This window comes from Oncorhynchus keta, chromosome 11, assembly GCF_023373465.1.
Source record: "Oncorhynchus keta strain PuntledgeMale-10-30-2019 chromosome 11, Oket_V2, whole genome shotgun sequence".
In the NCBI taxonomy this organism is placed as follows: Eukaryota; Metazoa; Chordata; class Actinopteri; order Salmoniformes; family Salmonidae; genus Oncorhynchus; species Oncorhynchus keta.
Window position 1 is genome coordinate 27,627,065 of NC_068431.1, and position 15,931 is coordinate 27,642,995.

General features: G+C 42.5%; 1 protein-coding gene across 1 annotated transcript; it reads left to right on the plus strand.

Annotated features, from left to right (window-relative positions):
• The first annotated feature begins 1,209 nt into the window (after positions 1 to 1,209).
• Positions 1,210 to 4,177, plus strand: LOC118389986 (frizzled-9). Its single transcript, XM_035780074.2, has one exon. It carries the CDS (start codon positions 1,871 to 1,873, stop codon positions 3,623 to 3,625), a length of 1,755 nt encoding a protein of 584 aa, XP_035635967.1. The 5' UTR covers positions 1,210 to 1,870; the 3' UTR covers positions 3,626 to 4,177.
• The last annotated feature ends 11,754 nt before the right edge of the window (positions 4,178 to 15,931 follow it).

The window sequence follows — 15,931 nt, forward strand, 5'->3', positions numbered from 1 at the left end:
GCAGTTCATACACTGGGTTAACTATAGAAATTGATCAATGACTAGTGGAAGCCTATGACTCCTCTTTCTTCTATGTGTGCAATGCACCATGGATGGATGCTGTGTGGAAAGTGACCACTAGATGGGAACAATAGCCTATCAGGTCTTCAACTCTAACTGTTCCAATTATACCCATGTTGTACAGCCACTGCTCAGTAAGAGAGACACAGCTATCTGACATGGAGAAAATAGAAAGAGCCATCATTAAAGTTCAAAGTTCATTGAGCTTACACCTTATTTACATTTAGATTGCAATCATCTGCCCCTTGATAATAGGGAATGGCCCAGTATCCTAAGAAAGGACTTTTTCAGGCTCTATGCTAATTGAAATCTATTTTGATGAGGACAGGGGCTGGGATTACATTTAAACAAAAAGCTTTAAAAAATATAGGACAAAACACACATCACGATAAGAGAGACACCACAACACTACACAAAGAGACACTTAAGACAACCACATAGCATGGAAACAACACATGACAACACAGCATGGTAGCAACACAACATGACAACAAAATGGTGGCAACACAAAATGGTAGCAGCACAAAACATGGTACAAAATAGTTCATATTGACTGGAATGCTAATGTCTTCTGTATGTTATGAAAGGTCATGTTTCATGAAGACATAGTTCAGGTGATGGACTACTTATGCTTGACCAAAGCTTGTTGTTTTATAAGCATTATGGAACATGCTTATTACATAGCCTATGATATATATCATTCTTGTCCCCCAAAAAGTCCTTGTCCCACACATTCCTATTGAAACTAATTGAAATGTAGATTATATCATTGTTGTTATTGATTTTAATGGTGAAAATAAACTGAACCATAGATTGATTGGCTCTCAATATTAGTACATGTTCACCATCAGGATGCACAAAACCTAAGCTTGTGACAACAACCTAAGCTATTTTCACTTAAGGCCACCGCGTGGAATGTCGATAAAAATATTTTTTAACCGGGAGTAATATACGCACTTTCATTACATCAACCGCGCTAGGTGACCAATAGATGAATTTGGCCCATGATTGAATTCCCATCTCGTAATTTTTGCGTAAAGCCAGTAAGAAAAAGTCATTTGAGAATGAGTTTTTTTAGGCGGGGCGACACAAGCTCGTCACTTAATTCCCGCCCCGTTATTGAAGAGGCAGAGTGCGAGCACAGAAAAAGATAATGCACTCAAGCGATTGAGGGAGAGGAAGACAGACAGAGCTGAACAACTTGACTATTTTTAAACGAGACAGTATCCCTCCGTGCTGTGCGCGTGTGTGGTTACAAACAGGAGCCTACTAACATGGGATTCTGAATTGCCTGTCAACTAAAAATCTATTCGGAAAATAAGGACATTACCGAGGATTATTACGGCAAATAACGGTTCAACTCAACTGCCTGGTTTGATATTTTAATATGCGTGCTACCAGTGGTAAATTATAGACTCATTGTTTTCCATTCTAACTTTCATAACATTGTTGCCTTCAATTTGGTAAACATGTGAAGCGTATCGTGCTTTTAAAAAATCGACTAGATTTGGAACTGTAACAAGCACATTTTTTATCCCCCTTTGTAATTCGCATACTGTTCACAGGAAAAACGTTTTGCGGGGTTTGACCATAGGAGATAACTTTAATCAGTATTAAAGTTATCTCGCCAACTTGGAACTCACGGATATGCTACAATGGTTTCATCAGATTTGACAGTGGGGAAATTTACACGTTGGGCACCAGTTTTTTTCCTCCAAGCAATTTTTCTCATGGGATGAAATATTTAACTTCTATTTTCTGTTTTAATACGTTAAGTATTTCGTGATACATACACTTTCCTGATATCACCATGAATGTTTTTAATTTGAGGATTGCCATTTTACTGTGGTGCCAATTTGTTATTGTTGCATCCAGCTTGGAGATCGGAGCCTATGATCTAGAGAGAGGCAGACATGCAAAATGCGAACCCATCACCATCCCCATGTGCCAGGGCATTGGCTACAATATGACAAGAATGCCCAACTTCATGAAATATGCAAGCCAAGCAGAGGCCAGCATCAAACTGAATGAGTTTTCCCCTCTCGTGGAATATGGCTGTGACATTCACCTGCGCTTTTTCCTCTGCTCCCTCTACGTCCCCATGTGCACTGACAAAGTGTCCACCACCATTCCTGCCTGCCGACCAATGTGTGAGCAGGCCAGGCAGAAGTGCTCTCCCATCATGGAGAAGTTCAGCTTCGGCTGGCCTGACTCACTGGACTGCTCCAAGCTTCCCACTAAAAATGACCCCAACTCCCTGTGCATGGAGGCACCTGAGAATGACACAAAGCAGGAGACCAAGAAGGGGGAGGGCATGCTCCCGGTGCCCCCCAGACCCAGGCAGCCCAGCTCAGGTACCAGCGGACGCTCTGGCACCAGCCTGGGCTCCTGCGAGAACCCGGAGAAGTTCCAGTACGTGGAGAAGAGCCAGTCGTGCGCCCCACGCTGCTCCTCTGCAGTAGACGTGTTCTGGTCAAAGAAGGACAAGGACTTTGCCTTCATCTGGATGGCGGTGTGGTCCACACTCTGCTTTGTCTCCACTGCCTTCACCGTCCTCACCTTCCTGCTGGACCCGCAGCGCTTCCAGTACCCGGAGCGGCCCATCATCTTCCTCTCCATGTGCTACAATGTCTACTCGGTGGCCTTCGTCATCCGCTCGGTGGCCGGGGCCGAGAACATCGCCTGTGACCGGGAGAATGGCGAGCTCTACATCATCCAGGAGGGGCTGGAGTCCACGGGCTGCACCATCGTATTCCTCATCCTTTACTACTTTGGTATGGCCTCATCCATCTGGTGGGTCATCCTCACCCTCACCTGGTTCCTGGCCGCTGGTAAGAAGTGGGGCCACGAGGCCATCGAGGCCCACAGCAGCTACTTCCACATGGCCGCCTGGGGCATCCCAGCCATGAAGACCATAGTCATCCTCACCATGAGGAAGGTGGCTGGGGACGAGCTGACAGGGTTGTGCTACGTAGGCAGCATGGATGTCAACGCCCTGACTGGCTTCGTGCTCATCCCTCTGTCCTGCTACCTGGTCATTGGCACCTCTTTCATCCTCACAGGCTTCGTAGCGCTCTTCCACATCCGCAAGATAATGAAGACAGGCGGCACTAACACGGAGAAGCTGGAGAAGCTGATGGTGAAGATCGGTGTGTTCTCCATCCTGTACACGGTGCCCGCCACCTGCGTCATCATATGCTACTTCTATGAGAGGCTCAACATGGACTACTGGAAGTTCCGTGTTCTGGAAAGCAAGTGTGTTTCATTCCCTGGACGCCGGAACGAGGACTGCTCCCTGGAGGAGTCGGTGCCCACCGTGGCGGTGTTCATGCTGAAGATCTTTATGTCTCTGGTGGTGGGCATCACCAGCGGTGTGTGGGTGTGGAGCTCCAAGACCCTGCAGACCTGGCAGGGTCTGTGCAACAGGAAGCTGGCGGTGCGGACTAGCAGGAAGCCCTGTGGCAGCGTCAGCTGCAGCAGCTCCCACTGCCACTATAAGCCCCCAGCCGTGGTGCTCCACATGTCCAAAACAGACTCTTACATAGAGAGCCCAACACACGTCTGACACTTCAAGTGACATTTCTCAAAGTGTTTTGTAAAGACAATGCCAAAGGGAAAGGAGGCTATTTTGTTATGTGATCATTTGAAAAGCTCAGGTTGGACTGCGTCTGATGTTCGTTGAGTAGCAATACCTGAAAGTGACAGTGTTTGTGCTGTCGTTTGGGGACATTATCCAAATTGCTTGCAGTTAAACCACACAGTTTGGTGCAAAAGCAGAATCAGATAAGCTTCTAAAGGGAACATTTATTGTATAACATGCCATACAATTGGTTGTTTCTGCTTAACTAACTGAACATGAATGCAAAAGAGAACTGGCATGGATGTATCAATATTTGGTTTATGCTCCCCTCCCTGTAAGTTTATTTATTGTGTTGTATATTTAATTGCAAGTTCTTCATGGTGTTTCATAAGTTTTTGTATATTGTATGTAAGTGCACGTACTAAAGAGTTATGAGTTATGAATATAGGGCCTGTTGAGATGTACAAGTGCCTTTTGAAAATTAATATTTTTTTGAAAAATTGACGTTAATAAAAGATATTTATATATTTTCACTGATGACTTTACTCTCTCCATTACTTTACAACATATGTCAACTTGTTAGGGGTAGTTGTCATAAACATGAGCAAAGCAAAGACATTCTACAAGAGTATAAAAATGTTTTGGTTTAAATAACTGCTTTGAAAATATTCATTTTGCCAAAAAACATTTTGATTTAGATTTGCTACAGTGCCTCTTCAAATTGACAAGCTCTACAGTGGTCACTTTCTTGAGGTAATAATGATCTAAGATGCAAGAATATATTGTATGAATAAAATCAATATATCATTAGTTTGGGTGACATTCCTACATTTATTCATGTTTGTTTATTTTTCAGTAGACTTTGATGACCTTGTGGACCCATCTACAGTATGAAGCTCTCACTGGCAAATCTAGTCATATTTTCCCAAGTGACATCAGCTGTTAATTTTATATGCCCTTTCATGTATAACTCTGTCCTTGCATTGCATCAGTGTTCTGTCACATTTGTGGAAAACAAAATGCTTGAGTAAAATGCGAACAAAAAGCTGTGTGTTCCACACACTTAAGCCTTGTACCAAATTTGTGGTCGGTTGACAAAAGCATTAATATTTTTTTAACCTGCAGCTTCAGTTGAGGTGGAAAACTGTCAGCGCCTCCAGGCCTCTCTGCCTGCCTGTGTTTGTGAAGCTATGCTGAACTTTCTGTTTTCCAATGAAACATCATCTCAAGCAAAAAATAACTTACATGGGGTGACAGCATTCCATAGTGCGGGAAAGAGAGAGACAGAGTTTTAACGATGTCATGACACTGCCTTTAAGGATATTTTTCTCTGCGTTTCCCAAATATAACACACAGGCAGTTAAAATGTCACGCTTTTCAAAAGTTCAGCCTTTGTAAAGCTAAAGAATACATGGCATTATCCTTGTTGAATAGGTACAGTATAGCAGATGTCTGCTACTCTCCTGCAGATCCATTTATACCTCATCATTTCACATTAGGCCTTAACAATAATGATATTTACATTTTGGGCTGGTCCAGCCCACCAGCCTATCCTTAAATAGGGACATTACGTTTTTATCATCCTCTCTTCCCTGTTGCTGGTGCCTGCGTCCTGCCTGCGCAGACATTGTCCATGGCTTGTCAGCACGTCTCCCCGTGGAGCTGAAACCACTGTTACATTTCACCATAAAAAGCTGGGTTTGTCTTGGAGCTGCACATTGGGACCCCTCTGTGGTATGTAAACCACATGTACCAGTCACAATAAAGCGAAATTAATGTGTGCCAGCTTTCAAGTTTCTAAATGGGTGACATGCATAAACACTTCCCAGCTAGCACAAAATGTTCTGAGAACCATATGTTTCTTAGAGCTTGGTAAGAGCATGGTACACATGTGGATTTCCCAGTAGCTCTATCAAGCATCGCATGGATCTTGAAATCGGCAGCAACAGCAACCATTCATGAAGTAAGTGTCTAGATGAATAGTTACAGTGCCTTGCGAAAGTATTCGGCCCCCTTGAACTTTGCGACCTTTTGCCACATTTCAGGCTTCAAACATAAAGATATAAAACTGTATGTCACGTCTACTCCCGCTCCTGACGTCGCCGGTCTACTAACCACCGGTCCTGACAACCAATCATTACGCACACCTGCACCCCATCATTAGGCAAACCTGGACTTCATCACTACCCTGATTACCTCCCTTTCATTTAGAACTCTGTTGTATACCAATCAGGCAGTATTGTTTCCGTTTTCATGTTGCGACACAATGCCTGTTTGTGTAGTAACGCTATGCTTGTTCCAATTAAACTCACTGATTGCACCTGCTTATTCGTTACACTAAGTATACTTAGAAGTGCTAAATGTGCAATGAATAGACGGCAGACAGGGTGTAGGCCAGGATGGTCCACCATGCACAGGCTTTTCTGGTCCTGCATCTTCTGCCTTTCGTGAACTAACACTTGTACTTGACCCCCACTAGCTCCGACTTTGCTAAAATATACGTTATCGGGGAAAAATGTACTTACTATGACTGTGAGATGTGGTTGTCCCACCTAGCAATCTTAAGAGGAATGCACTAACTGTATGTCGCTCTGGATAAGAGCTTCTGCTAAATGACATGTTAAATGTAAATCTAATGGTGACCTATTGAAAACAGTACAACAATGATATGGCAAATGAAGGTGCATTATGTATGCCTTTTGTTTTGATGACAAAAAGTTGCCTACACACCTATGAAAGTTTGCTGCTTTAAGGGTCCAACTGACAAGTTGAATACCATGTGCCTTTGTTGTTGTTTTTTGAACGGGTAAGAGGGTGGGCTCTAGACCATCCTGTCAGCCAATCAGGCAGTGTATGTAAATATCAAATTTCATATTACATTTGGATTCCTAATGCCCACAATCAGACGGAGCATTTCAGTAGCCCAAGGAGGCTCAGGGAAATAAAAAATATATTTTGGAGTTATATATATTTTTTTTAATAAACACACAGTGATTTATTAGACATAAAGTATCATTTTTGTTACTTTAATAGACATAATGTAACTAAAAAACTGGGTGGGAGCTTTAAGAAATCGTTTTAATTAAAAAACACAAGAAAACTAATGTTAGAATGTTATTTAAAAATGTATACGTTCTGTTCTTAGCATCAACAAAACTCCCTTTATCCACTATCTTGTTAAGTGTGTTCAGGTGTGGTGTCCACGCCCTTTAATTACCACACCTGGTCTTAACGAGTGCTTGTTTTCTTTAAATGGGGTCTGTTTGAAAATACTAAAATGATCAGCTTTGTACGAGTTAAAAACATATGACATGCAAGCGCCATCCTGGTGACGCAGTGGATTAATTCCATGGCTAGAGAACAGAAGATCGTAGGTTTGAATCTCACTGACACCGTGCCACAATCAAATAGAAATGTGTTTGCATGATTAACACCCTCGGAGTTCCAAATTAGTGCTTTTTTCCTTTGAAATTGGGTATTTTTGAATAGCAGTGTTATTAAAGAATCCATGTAATTCAAATTCCCTGCAAATTGCAAACAGGAATTGACAACATTTGGAGAAATGTTATTGGATATGCTTAAAATATCTCTCCAGACATAAAGTTAAATACTCAGACCATGAATGTGAAATTTCTCTTTCTGAAGGTTTGGTAGTCAACCAATCAAAACCACTGAAATGTGCCACATTGATGTCCTAGCTTCTTAGCCGAACCATTCACAAAGGCAGAAAACCTTTGGGAGACAATACTATAATAGAGATCCCTAATAGCATTGTAGGAGAGCAGACAAGATAGAGTATCTGTGTAATTGTGTGCTCTCTGAAAGGAAAAGGCTATGTCAGCCCATACGTTTGATTAAAGGAGATCATTAAAGCATCAGGGCTTTTCCCCCTCTTTCAAAAAAGCATGAAGAAGAGAGAAAGGGCTCCTCATTACTCCCCACCCCCAGGCAGTATCCCTTTCCTGCGCTGGTTTTGATGTGGAAATGAGTCTATTGAAAAAGCCCACTGAAAAGCTGCAGCCCCTCAAAAGGGTGTCCTTTCCAAACCCCCCGAGCTTTGTGTGCCACTACCTCGGCCACGTCCCACGAGTACCCCTTGTGTTACTTGCATCCGCCAACACTCACACACACATGCACTAAGACTCACCAGGTTGTTGAAGTACGTGGTAACATTGAACATTGAACATCCCTCTAGGTGAATGATGTAGAGAAACATAGACTATAATTGTATAGACTATAGTGTACATTATGCTGTTGTTGCTGTGGCTTGGACATTCTGATTTCCTATGCCACCCCCGCATTTGAACTAAATATCACATTTATACTCTAATGTTGCAAAGGATTTGATGTCTGACTTCTGTATTTGTTTCGCTGGGATATCTATTCCTCATAGTTTCACTCTGCTTGCTTTACTTGACAGCCATCCAGCTAAGAGCAGACATCTATCGACGAGTGACAAACACACATCAGCCTCTCATCGCCCAATCACGTGCAGCTATCAAAGACGCCACATCATCTAGGTCAGATGTTTGGGAGTTTGCCCCTCTTTAGTTGCCATTTTGATTGCGGTTGCTATGTAAGAGAAAGAAAGAGCAAGGGAGAGGGAAAGTAAAAGACAGAAGGGGAAAGAGAGGAGTGAAATAGAGAAATGGAGGTCTACAGGGGGTGGGGCAGTGCTGCTGCCCTCATGACTTGTTTTTATTGAATTTCAAATGTCGAACAGACAGATGGAAGACAGGGATGCTGTTAACTTATCCATGTGCCCCAACTGCTCTCTCACCCATATTCTTGTGACCCTTCCCTGTGTTAGGTTTCTACTGCCGTCCATGGCGTTTTCATAGATTTTCATACATCTACTGTACATTTGCCTTTTGATGTTTTCTTTTTACCTGCTGTTTGAAGCTTTCGACTCCAGAATAAGGTGGAGCAGATTGACATTGATACACACACACACACACACACACACACACACACACACACACACACACACACACACACACACACACACACACACACACACACACACACACACACACACTACAGGTGTTGTAGAGTTGTTGGACATGTACATGCATTAGGCTATAGATTAACCTGACTAAGGATTCTGCAGGAGCGTTAAGCAAATTTGGCCGGTATATGTGTGTGTGTGTGTGTGTGTGTGTGTGTGTGTGTGTGTGTGTGTGTGTGTGTGTGTGTGTGTGTGTGTGTGTGTGTGTGTGTGTGTGTGTGTGTGTGTGTGTGTGTGTGTGTGTGTGCATGGGTGTGCATGGGTGTGCATGGGTGTGCATGGGTGTGTGTGCTTGTCAAAGGAATGCACCAGGCTCTCAGTCAATGTTTTTACTTCAGTATGTATGTATACATATGCAATAATGACACACTCAAGTCAAGCATATATAAATGTCTGCTTTGTAAGTTTACTCTTCATGTAGTGTATCATCTCTCACTTTCTATGTTTAGCCTTTGAATTTGGCAACCCTCTGAGCAAACACTGTTGTCCTTCAACAGCACTAGATAACGCGCTCGTCTCCATTTTTCTGTTTGTCCTTCCAGCAGTCGGACCAAATATAACAAACAGAATTTATTCAGGAATGGGCTAACCAAGAGCACACATACAGTATTTAAGGAATCAACAAACTGAAACATATTTGCCATAAAGACTTCTCACTGAGTTGGTTTTGGGTCTGCCACAAACGGGCCTTTTTAGACTCAATTTGCATTGCTAAATTGGCATTAATAGACACTTACTGTATGCATGCCCCCGTTAACATTCCCCCTTGGTATTCAAAAATGAGATTCACATTAAAAGATATGATTTAGATTGAGGGAGAGTTTGAGTTCACCAGAGAGTTGCACAATGTGGATCACTTAGGTAGTATAGTTCATTTGGAAAGTATTCAGACCCATTAACTTTTTCCACATTTTGTTATGTTACAGCCTCATTCTAAAATGGATTAAATAATGTTTTCCCATCATCAATCTACATACTGTACCCCATAATGACAAAGTGAAAACAGGTTTTTAGAAAATTTTGCAAATGTATAAAACCCCAAAACAGATATACCTTATTTACACAAGTATTCAAACCCTTTGCTATGAGACTCAAAATTGAGCTGAGGTGCATCCTGTTTCCATTGATCATCCTTGAGATATTTCTACAACCTGATTGGAGTCCACCTGTGGTAAATTCAATTGATTGGACATGATTTGGAAAGGCACATGCCTGTCTATATAAGGTCCCACAGTTGACAGTACATGTCAGAGCAAAAAAAAAAAAAAACAAGTCAAGGAATTGTCCGTAGAGCCCCGAGAATCAATGTATTCATTATGGATCCCCATTAGCTGCTGTTGAGGCACAGATCTGGGGAAGGGTACCAAAACATTTATGCAGCATTGACGGTCACCAAGAACAGAGTGGCCTCCATCATTCTTAAATGGAAGAAGTTTGGAACCACCAAGAATCTTCCTAGAGCTGGCCAGCCGGCCAAACTGAACAATAGGGGGAGAAGGGCCTTGGTAAGGGAGGTGACCAAGAATCCGATAGTCACTCGGACACAGCTCCAGAGTTCCTCTGTGGAGATGGGAGAACCTTCCAGAAGGACAACCATCTTTGCAGCACTCCACCAATCAGGCCTTTATGGTAGAGTGGCCAGATGGAAGCCACTCCTCAGTAAAATGCACATTACAGCTCACTTGGAGTTTGCCAAAAGGCAACTAAAGGTCTCATAGACCATGAGATACAAGGTTCTCTAGTCTGATGAAACCAAGATTGAACTCTTTGGCCTGAACCTGGCACCATCCCTACGGTGAAGCATGGTGGTGGCAGCATCATGCTGTGGGAATGTTTTTCAGTGGCAGAAACTCAGAGACTAGTCAGGATCGAGGGAAAGATAAACATAGCAAATTACAGAGAAATCCTTGATGAATACCTGCGCCAGATTGTTCAGGACCTTAGACTGGGGCAAAGGTTCACCTTCGAACAGGACAACGACCCTAAGCACACAACCAAGACAATGCAGGAGTGGCTTCGGGACAAGTCTCTAAATGTCCTTATGTTGCCCAGCCAGAGCCCAGACATGAACCCGATCAAGCATCTCTGGAGAGACCTAAAAATAGCTGGGCAGCAATGCTCCCTATCCGGTCTGAAAGAGCTTGAGAGGATCTCCAGAGAGGAATGGGAGAAACTCCCCAAATACAGATGTGCCAAGCTTGTAACGTCATACCCCCCAAAAAATACTTGATGTAATCGCTGCCAAAGGTGCTTCAACAAAGTACTGAGTAAGGGGTCTGAATACTTATGTAAACGTAATATTACATTTTTTATATATTTTTTAATACATTTGCTACATTTGATAAAAAACAGTTTTTGCTTTGTCATTATTGGGTAATGTGTGTAGTTTCATGAGGAAATAAGGCTGTAACATGACAAAATGTGGAAAAAGTCAAGGAGTCTAAATACATTCCAAATGCACTGTATACTTGTACTATAGTACAGTCCTATACGATCAGTGGCGATTTTAGCATGTAAATCCTAGAGGGGCAAGCTAAAAAATCAGATGCATGCCAGCAAAGACACTACACAACACTAAACAATACATAAATTGCACTATAACGGCGACAAGCGTTGTGTAACGGTTCTCTTTCGGTGTAGAGTCACACCAAAATGTGGCGTGGCTATTGCAATCCATGTTTAATGAAACAAAGTAAACACGAATCAAATACAAAAACAATAAACGTACCACGAAAACCGAAACAGCTTAATACTGGTGCAAAGTAACACAGAGACCGTAACAAGGACAATCACCCACAAAAACCAACACCAAACAGGCTACCTAAATATGGTTCCCAATCAGAGACAATGACGAACACCTGCCTCTGATTGAGAACCATATCAGGCCAAACATAGAACTAGACAAACTAGACATGTAACATAGAATGCCCACCCAGCTCACACCCTGACCAACCAAAACATAGAAACATACAAAGCAAACTATGGTCAGGGTGTGACACGTTGCCCACAAACTGTTAGGGCCTATATCAAGCTATCCCAACAGCTAAGCTTTCTTTCCAGCATAATGAAGTGAATCCTTACCACTGCTACACCTGGCTATCAGTGGAGCCTTGTCTGGCAGCCAAACAATTCATTCAGACTCTTTTACTGTCTATTTAAAAAACATAGCTGATATGGCTGACTTGCTTAAACAAATGTGGTTTCTACTGACCATTGAGATGTACAAACTATGGCATAAGGGAACAATGAATGGATGAGGCATTCCTTAATTTCGATTGAATCATTCATGAGCGAGCGACGATGGACGTAATCGACATACAGTTAAAGTCGGAAGTTTAGATAAACCTTAGCCAAATACATTTAAACTCAGTTTTTCCCAATTCCTGACATTTAATCCTAGTAAAGATTCCCTGTCTTAGGTCAGTTAGGATCACCACTTTATTTTAAGAATGTGAAATGTCAGAATAACAGTAGAGAGAATGATTAATTTCAGCTTTTATTTCTTTCATCACATTCCCAGTTAGTCAGAAGTTTACATACACTCAATTAGTATTTGGTAACATTGCCTTTAATGTGACGGTTGTCGTAAGAACGGTACCAAGGTACAGCAGATATTGAGTTCCACATATTTATTCCAATGTGAAACTTAAGCAAAATACAAGAAATCAAATAAACAAACAACGGAACGTGACCACGTGGTACACATGCACAAACACAAAATAATATCCCACAAATGCAGTTGGGGAAAAAGCCAACCTAAATATGATCCCCAATTAGAGTCAACGAGTACCAGCTGCCTCTAATTGGGAACCACACAAACCACCAACCTAGTAATCTATAAACCCCCCCCGGACTCCGGCACCAAATGGGGAGGGTAGGGGGGGTGACTAGTATCAGTGGCGGCTCCGGTGCGGGTCTTTGCCCCCGCCCAGACCATGGGTCCGGCCATGGAGCCGGGTAGAACGCTGTGCCTGGACTGGGCATCGGTGCAGAGGAGGACTCCGGCCATGGAGCCGGTTTGGACGCCGCACCCGGACTGGGCACCGGCGCCGAGGAAGGCTCCGGCCATGGAGCTGAGTTGACTGGGCATCGGCGCAGAGGAAGGCACCGACCTTGGAGCTGGACTGGACGCCGTGCCTGGACTGGGCACCGGCGCAGAGGAAGGCTCCTGCCATGGAGGGTGTGCCATTTAAATTGTTTAACTTGGGTCAAACGTTTTGGGTAGCCTTCCACAAGCTTCCCACAATAAGTTGGGTGAATTTTGTCCCATTCCTCCAACAGAGCTGGTGTAATTGAGTCAGTTTTGTGGGCCTCCTTGCTCGCACACGCTTTTTCAGTTTTTCCCACACATTTTCTATGGGATTGAGGTCAGGGCTTTGTGATGGCCCATTTGCGACCAAGCTTTAACTTCCTGATTGATGTCTTGAGATGTTGCTTCAATATATACACATAATTGTCCTCCCTCATGATTCTATCTATTTTGTGAAGTGCTCCAGTCCCTACTGCAGCAAAGCACCCCCACAACATGATGCTGCCACCCCCGTGCTTCACGGTTGGGATGGTGTTCTTCGGCTTTCAAGCCTCCCCTTTTTCCTTCAAACATAATGATGACCATTTTCGCCAAACAGTTCTATTTTTGTTTCATCAAACCAGAGGACATTTCTCCAAATGGTACGATCTTTGTCCCCATGTGCAGTTGCAAACCGCAGTCTGGCTTTTTTTATGGTGGTGCAGTGGCTTCTTCCATGCTTAGCGGCCTTTCAGGTTGTCGATATAGGACTCCGGTTACTGTACCTTTTGTACCTGTTTCCTCCAGCATCTTCACAAGGTCCTTTGCTGTTGTTCTGGGATTGATTTGCACTTTATGCACCAAAGTACGTTCATCTCCAGGAGACAGAATGCGTCTCCTTCCTGAGCAGTATGATGGCTGCGTGGTCCCATGGTTTTTATACTTGCATACTATTGTTTGTACAGATGAAAGTGGTACCTTCAGGCGCTTTTAAATTGCTCCCAAGGATGAACCAGACTTGTGGAGGTCTTGGCTGAATTCTTTTGATTTTCCCTTGATGTCAAGCAAAGAGGCACTGAGTTTGAAGGTAGGCCTTGAAATACATCCACAGGTACACCTCCAATTGACTCAAAATATGTCAATTAGCCTATCAGAAGCTTCTAAAGCCATGACATAATTTTTCTGGAATTTTCCAAGCTGTTTAAAGGCACACTCAACTTAGTGTATGTTAACTTCTGACCTACTGGAATCGTGATACAGTGAATTGTAAGTTAAATAATCTGTCTGTAAACAGTTGTTGGAAAAATTACTTGTGTCATGCACAAAGTAGATGTCCTAAACGACTTGCCAAAACTATAGTTTGTTAACAAGAAATTTGTGGAATGGTTGAAAAATTAGTTTTAATGACTCCAACCTAAGTATATGTAAACTTCCGACTTCAACTGTAACTATGTGTTCAGCACTTTTGAAATGTACAGCAACAGAATGCAGAACATGGGCTGCTCTTACAGTATTTTCTCTGTACACCAAGTCAGAACTGTAGGATGAATAAAGGGGGCATATAAAGCATACAATGAAACCTCTTACAAAATTAGATGATAACATTTCTCAAAAACAGGTTTTAGGCTACAAGTACAGCACCGCCAAGTCAGAACAGTAACGTTAGGCGAAATTAAGAGGTGAAAATAGACCAAATTATTAGGTGAGGCACATTGGCTGCTAACAGCTTACTACACAACATACACTTAGTATTCCTTTCTTAGCTACAGTATACATATCTCCCTTGCATATTACATAATTTATGCAGCAGCAAACAATACATTTTTGGACTCAACTTGACTTGTGATGTGCCCACTTAAACATGAATGTGGCGCGGCAGTTTTGTCATCAGTCTGGATTTATGGTGGGAACTCTGGGAAAAAAACGCACAGCCACTCCATTGAATAGCAGGCTACTTGTTGCTTTACACTGCTTGCAGTTAGCCACTGATACCTTCCAAACGACTCATTGTTGAATTTGCGATTTCCAACTTGATGTTTAATCTTTATGTCCAATGGCCGATGAGCACCGATACGTTTTATCTATAATTTCTCTTCATTATTTCTCTTCATATGACAAGGATCAAAAAGGATTTGCCAGTAGATTGTCGACTTGATTCATGATGATGACTGCTAGCTAAGATTTTGAAAGTAAGATTCAATGAAAGCTACTGTACATATAACGTGATTTGACGTCATTTTATCTGTGGCCAATGACCTTGAGCCTTCTTGGAAGGGCACTTGTAATATAACTCTATGGCTGGACACAAAGGGGTGACATTTTTGATGTCTACCCTTACTAAGGACATAAACTTTACGATGACGTAGTGTTCCCATGGGTGACAGAACACTGAGCCAATCACGGCGCAATGCTCCTATTTTTTGGTGGCTCTCTCCACCACCACCACAGAAAGCACTGAGCTAGGCTGAAACACCTGCATTTTGGAGCTGTCTTCCTCAAGGAAACAAAAAAGAGACCGTGTGTATGCGACTTTATTAACTGAATGATATATATATTTTTTACATTGTTTGCAAACTGATATGTGACACGTATTAATGCCAAAATAACATGCAAAATAGGCAAGCCCTGAAAAAAATATATATTTATATACAGTGCCTTGCGAAAGTATTCGGCCCCCTTGAACTTTGCGACCTTTTGCCACATTTCAGGCTTCAAACATAAAGATATAAAACTGTATTTTTTGTGAAGAATCAACAACAAGTGGGACACAATCATGAAGTGGAACGACATTTATTGGATATTTCAAACTTTTTTAACAAATCAAAAACTGAAAAATTGGGCGTGCAAAATGATTCAGCCCCTTTACTTTCATTGCAGCAAACTCTCTCCAGAAGTTCAGTGAGGATCTCTGAATGATCCAATGTTGACCTAAATGACTAATGATGATAAATACAATCCACCTGTGTGTAATCAAGTCTCTGTATAAATGCACCTGCACTGTGATAGTCTCAGAGGTCCGTTAAAAGCGCAGAGAGCATCATGAAGAACAAGGAACACACCAGGCAGGTCCGAGATACTGTTGTGAAGAAGTTTAAAGCCGGATTTGGATACAAAAAGATTTCCCAAGGAGCACTGTGCAAGCGATAATATTGAAATGGAAGGAGTATCAGACCACTGCAAATCTACCAAGACCTGGCCGTCCCTCTAAACTTTCAGCTCATACAAGGAGAAGACTGATCAGAGATGCAGCCAAGAGGCCCATGATCACTCTGGA

What these genes read in the sequence shown, in the direction of transcription:
- LOC118389986 (XM_035780074.2), top strand. Translation starts at nt 1,871, where the DNA reads ATGAATGTTTTTAATTTGAGGATTGCCATTTTACTGTGGTGCCAATTT.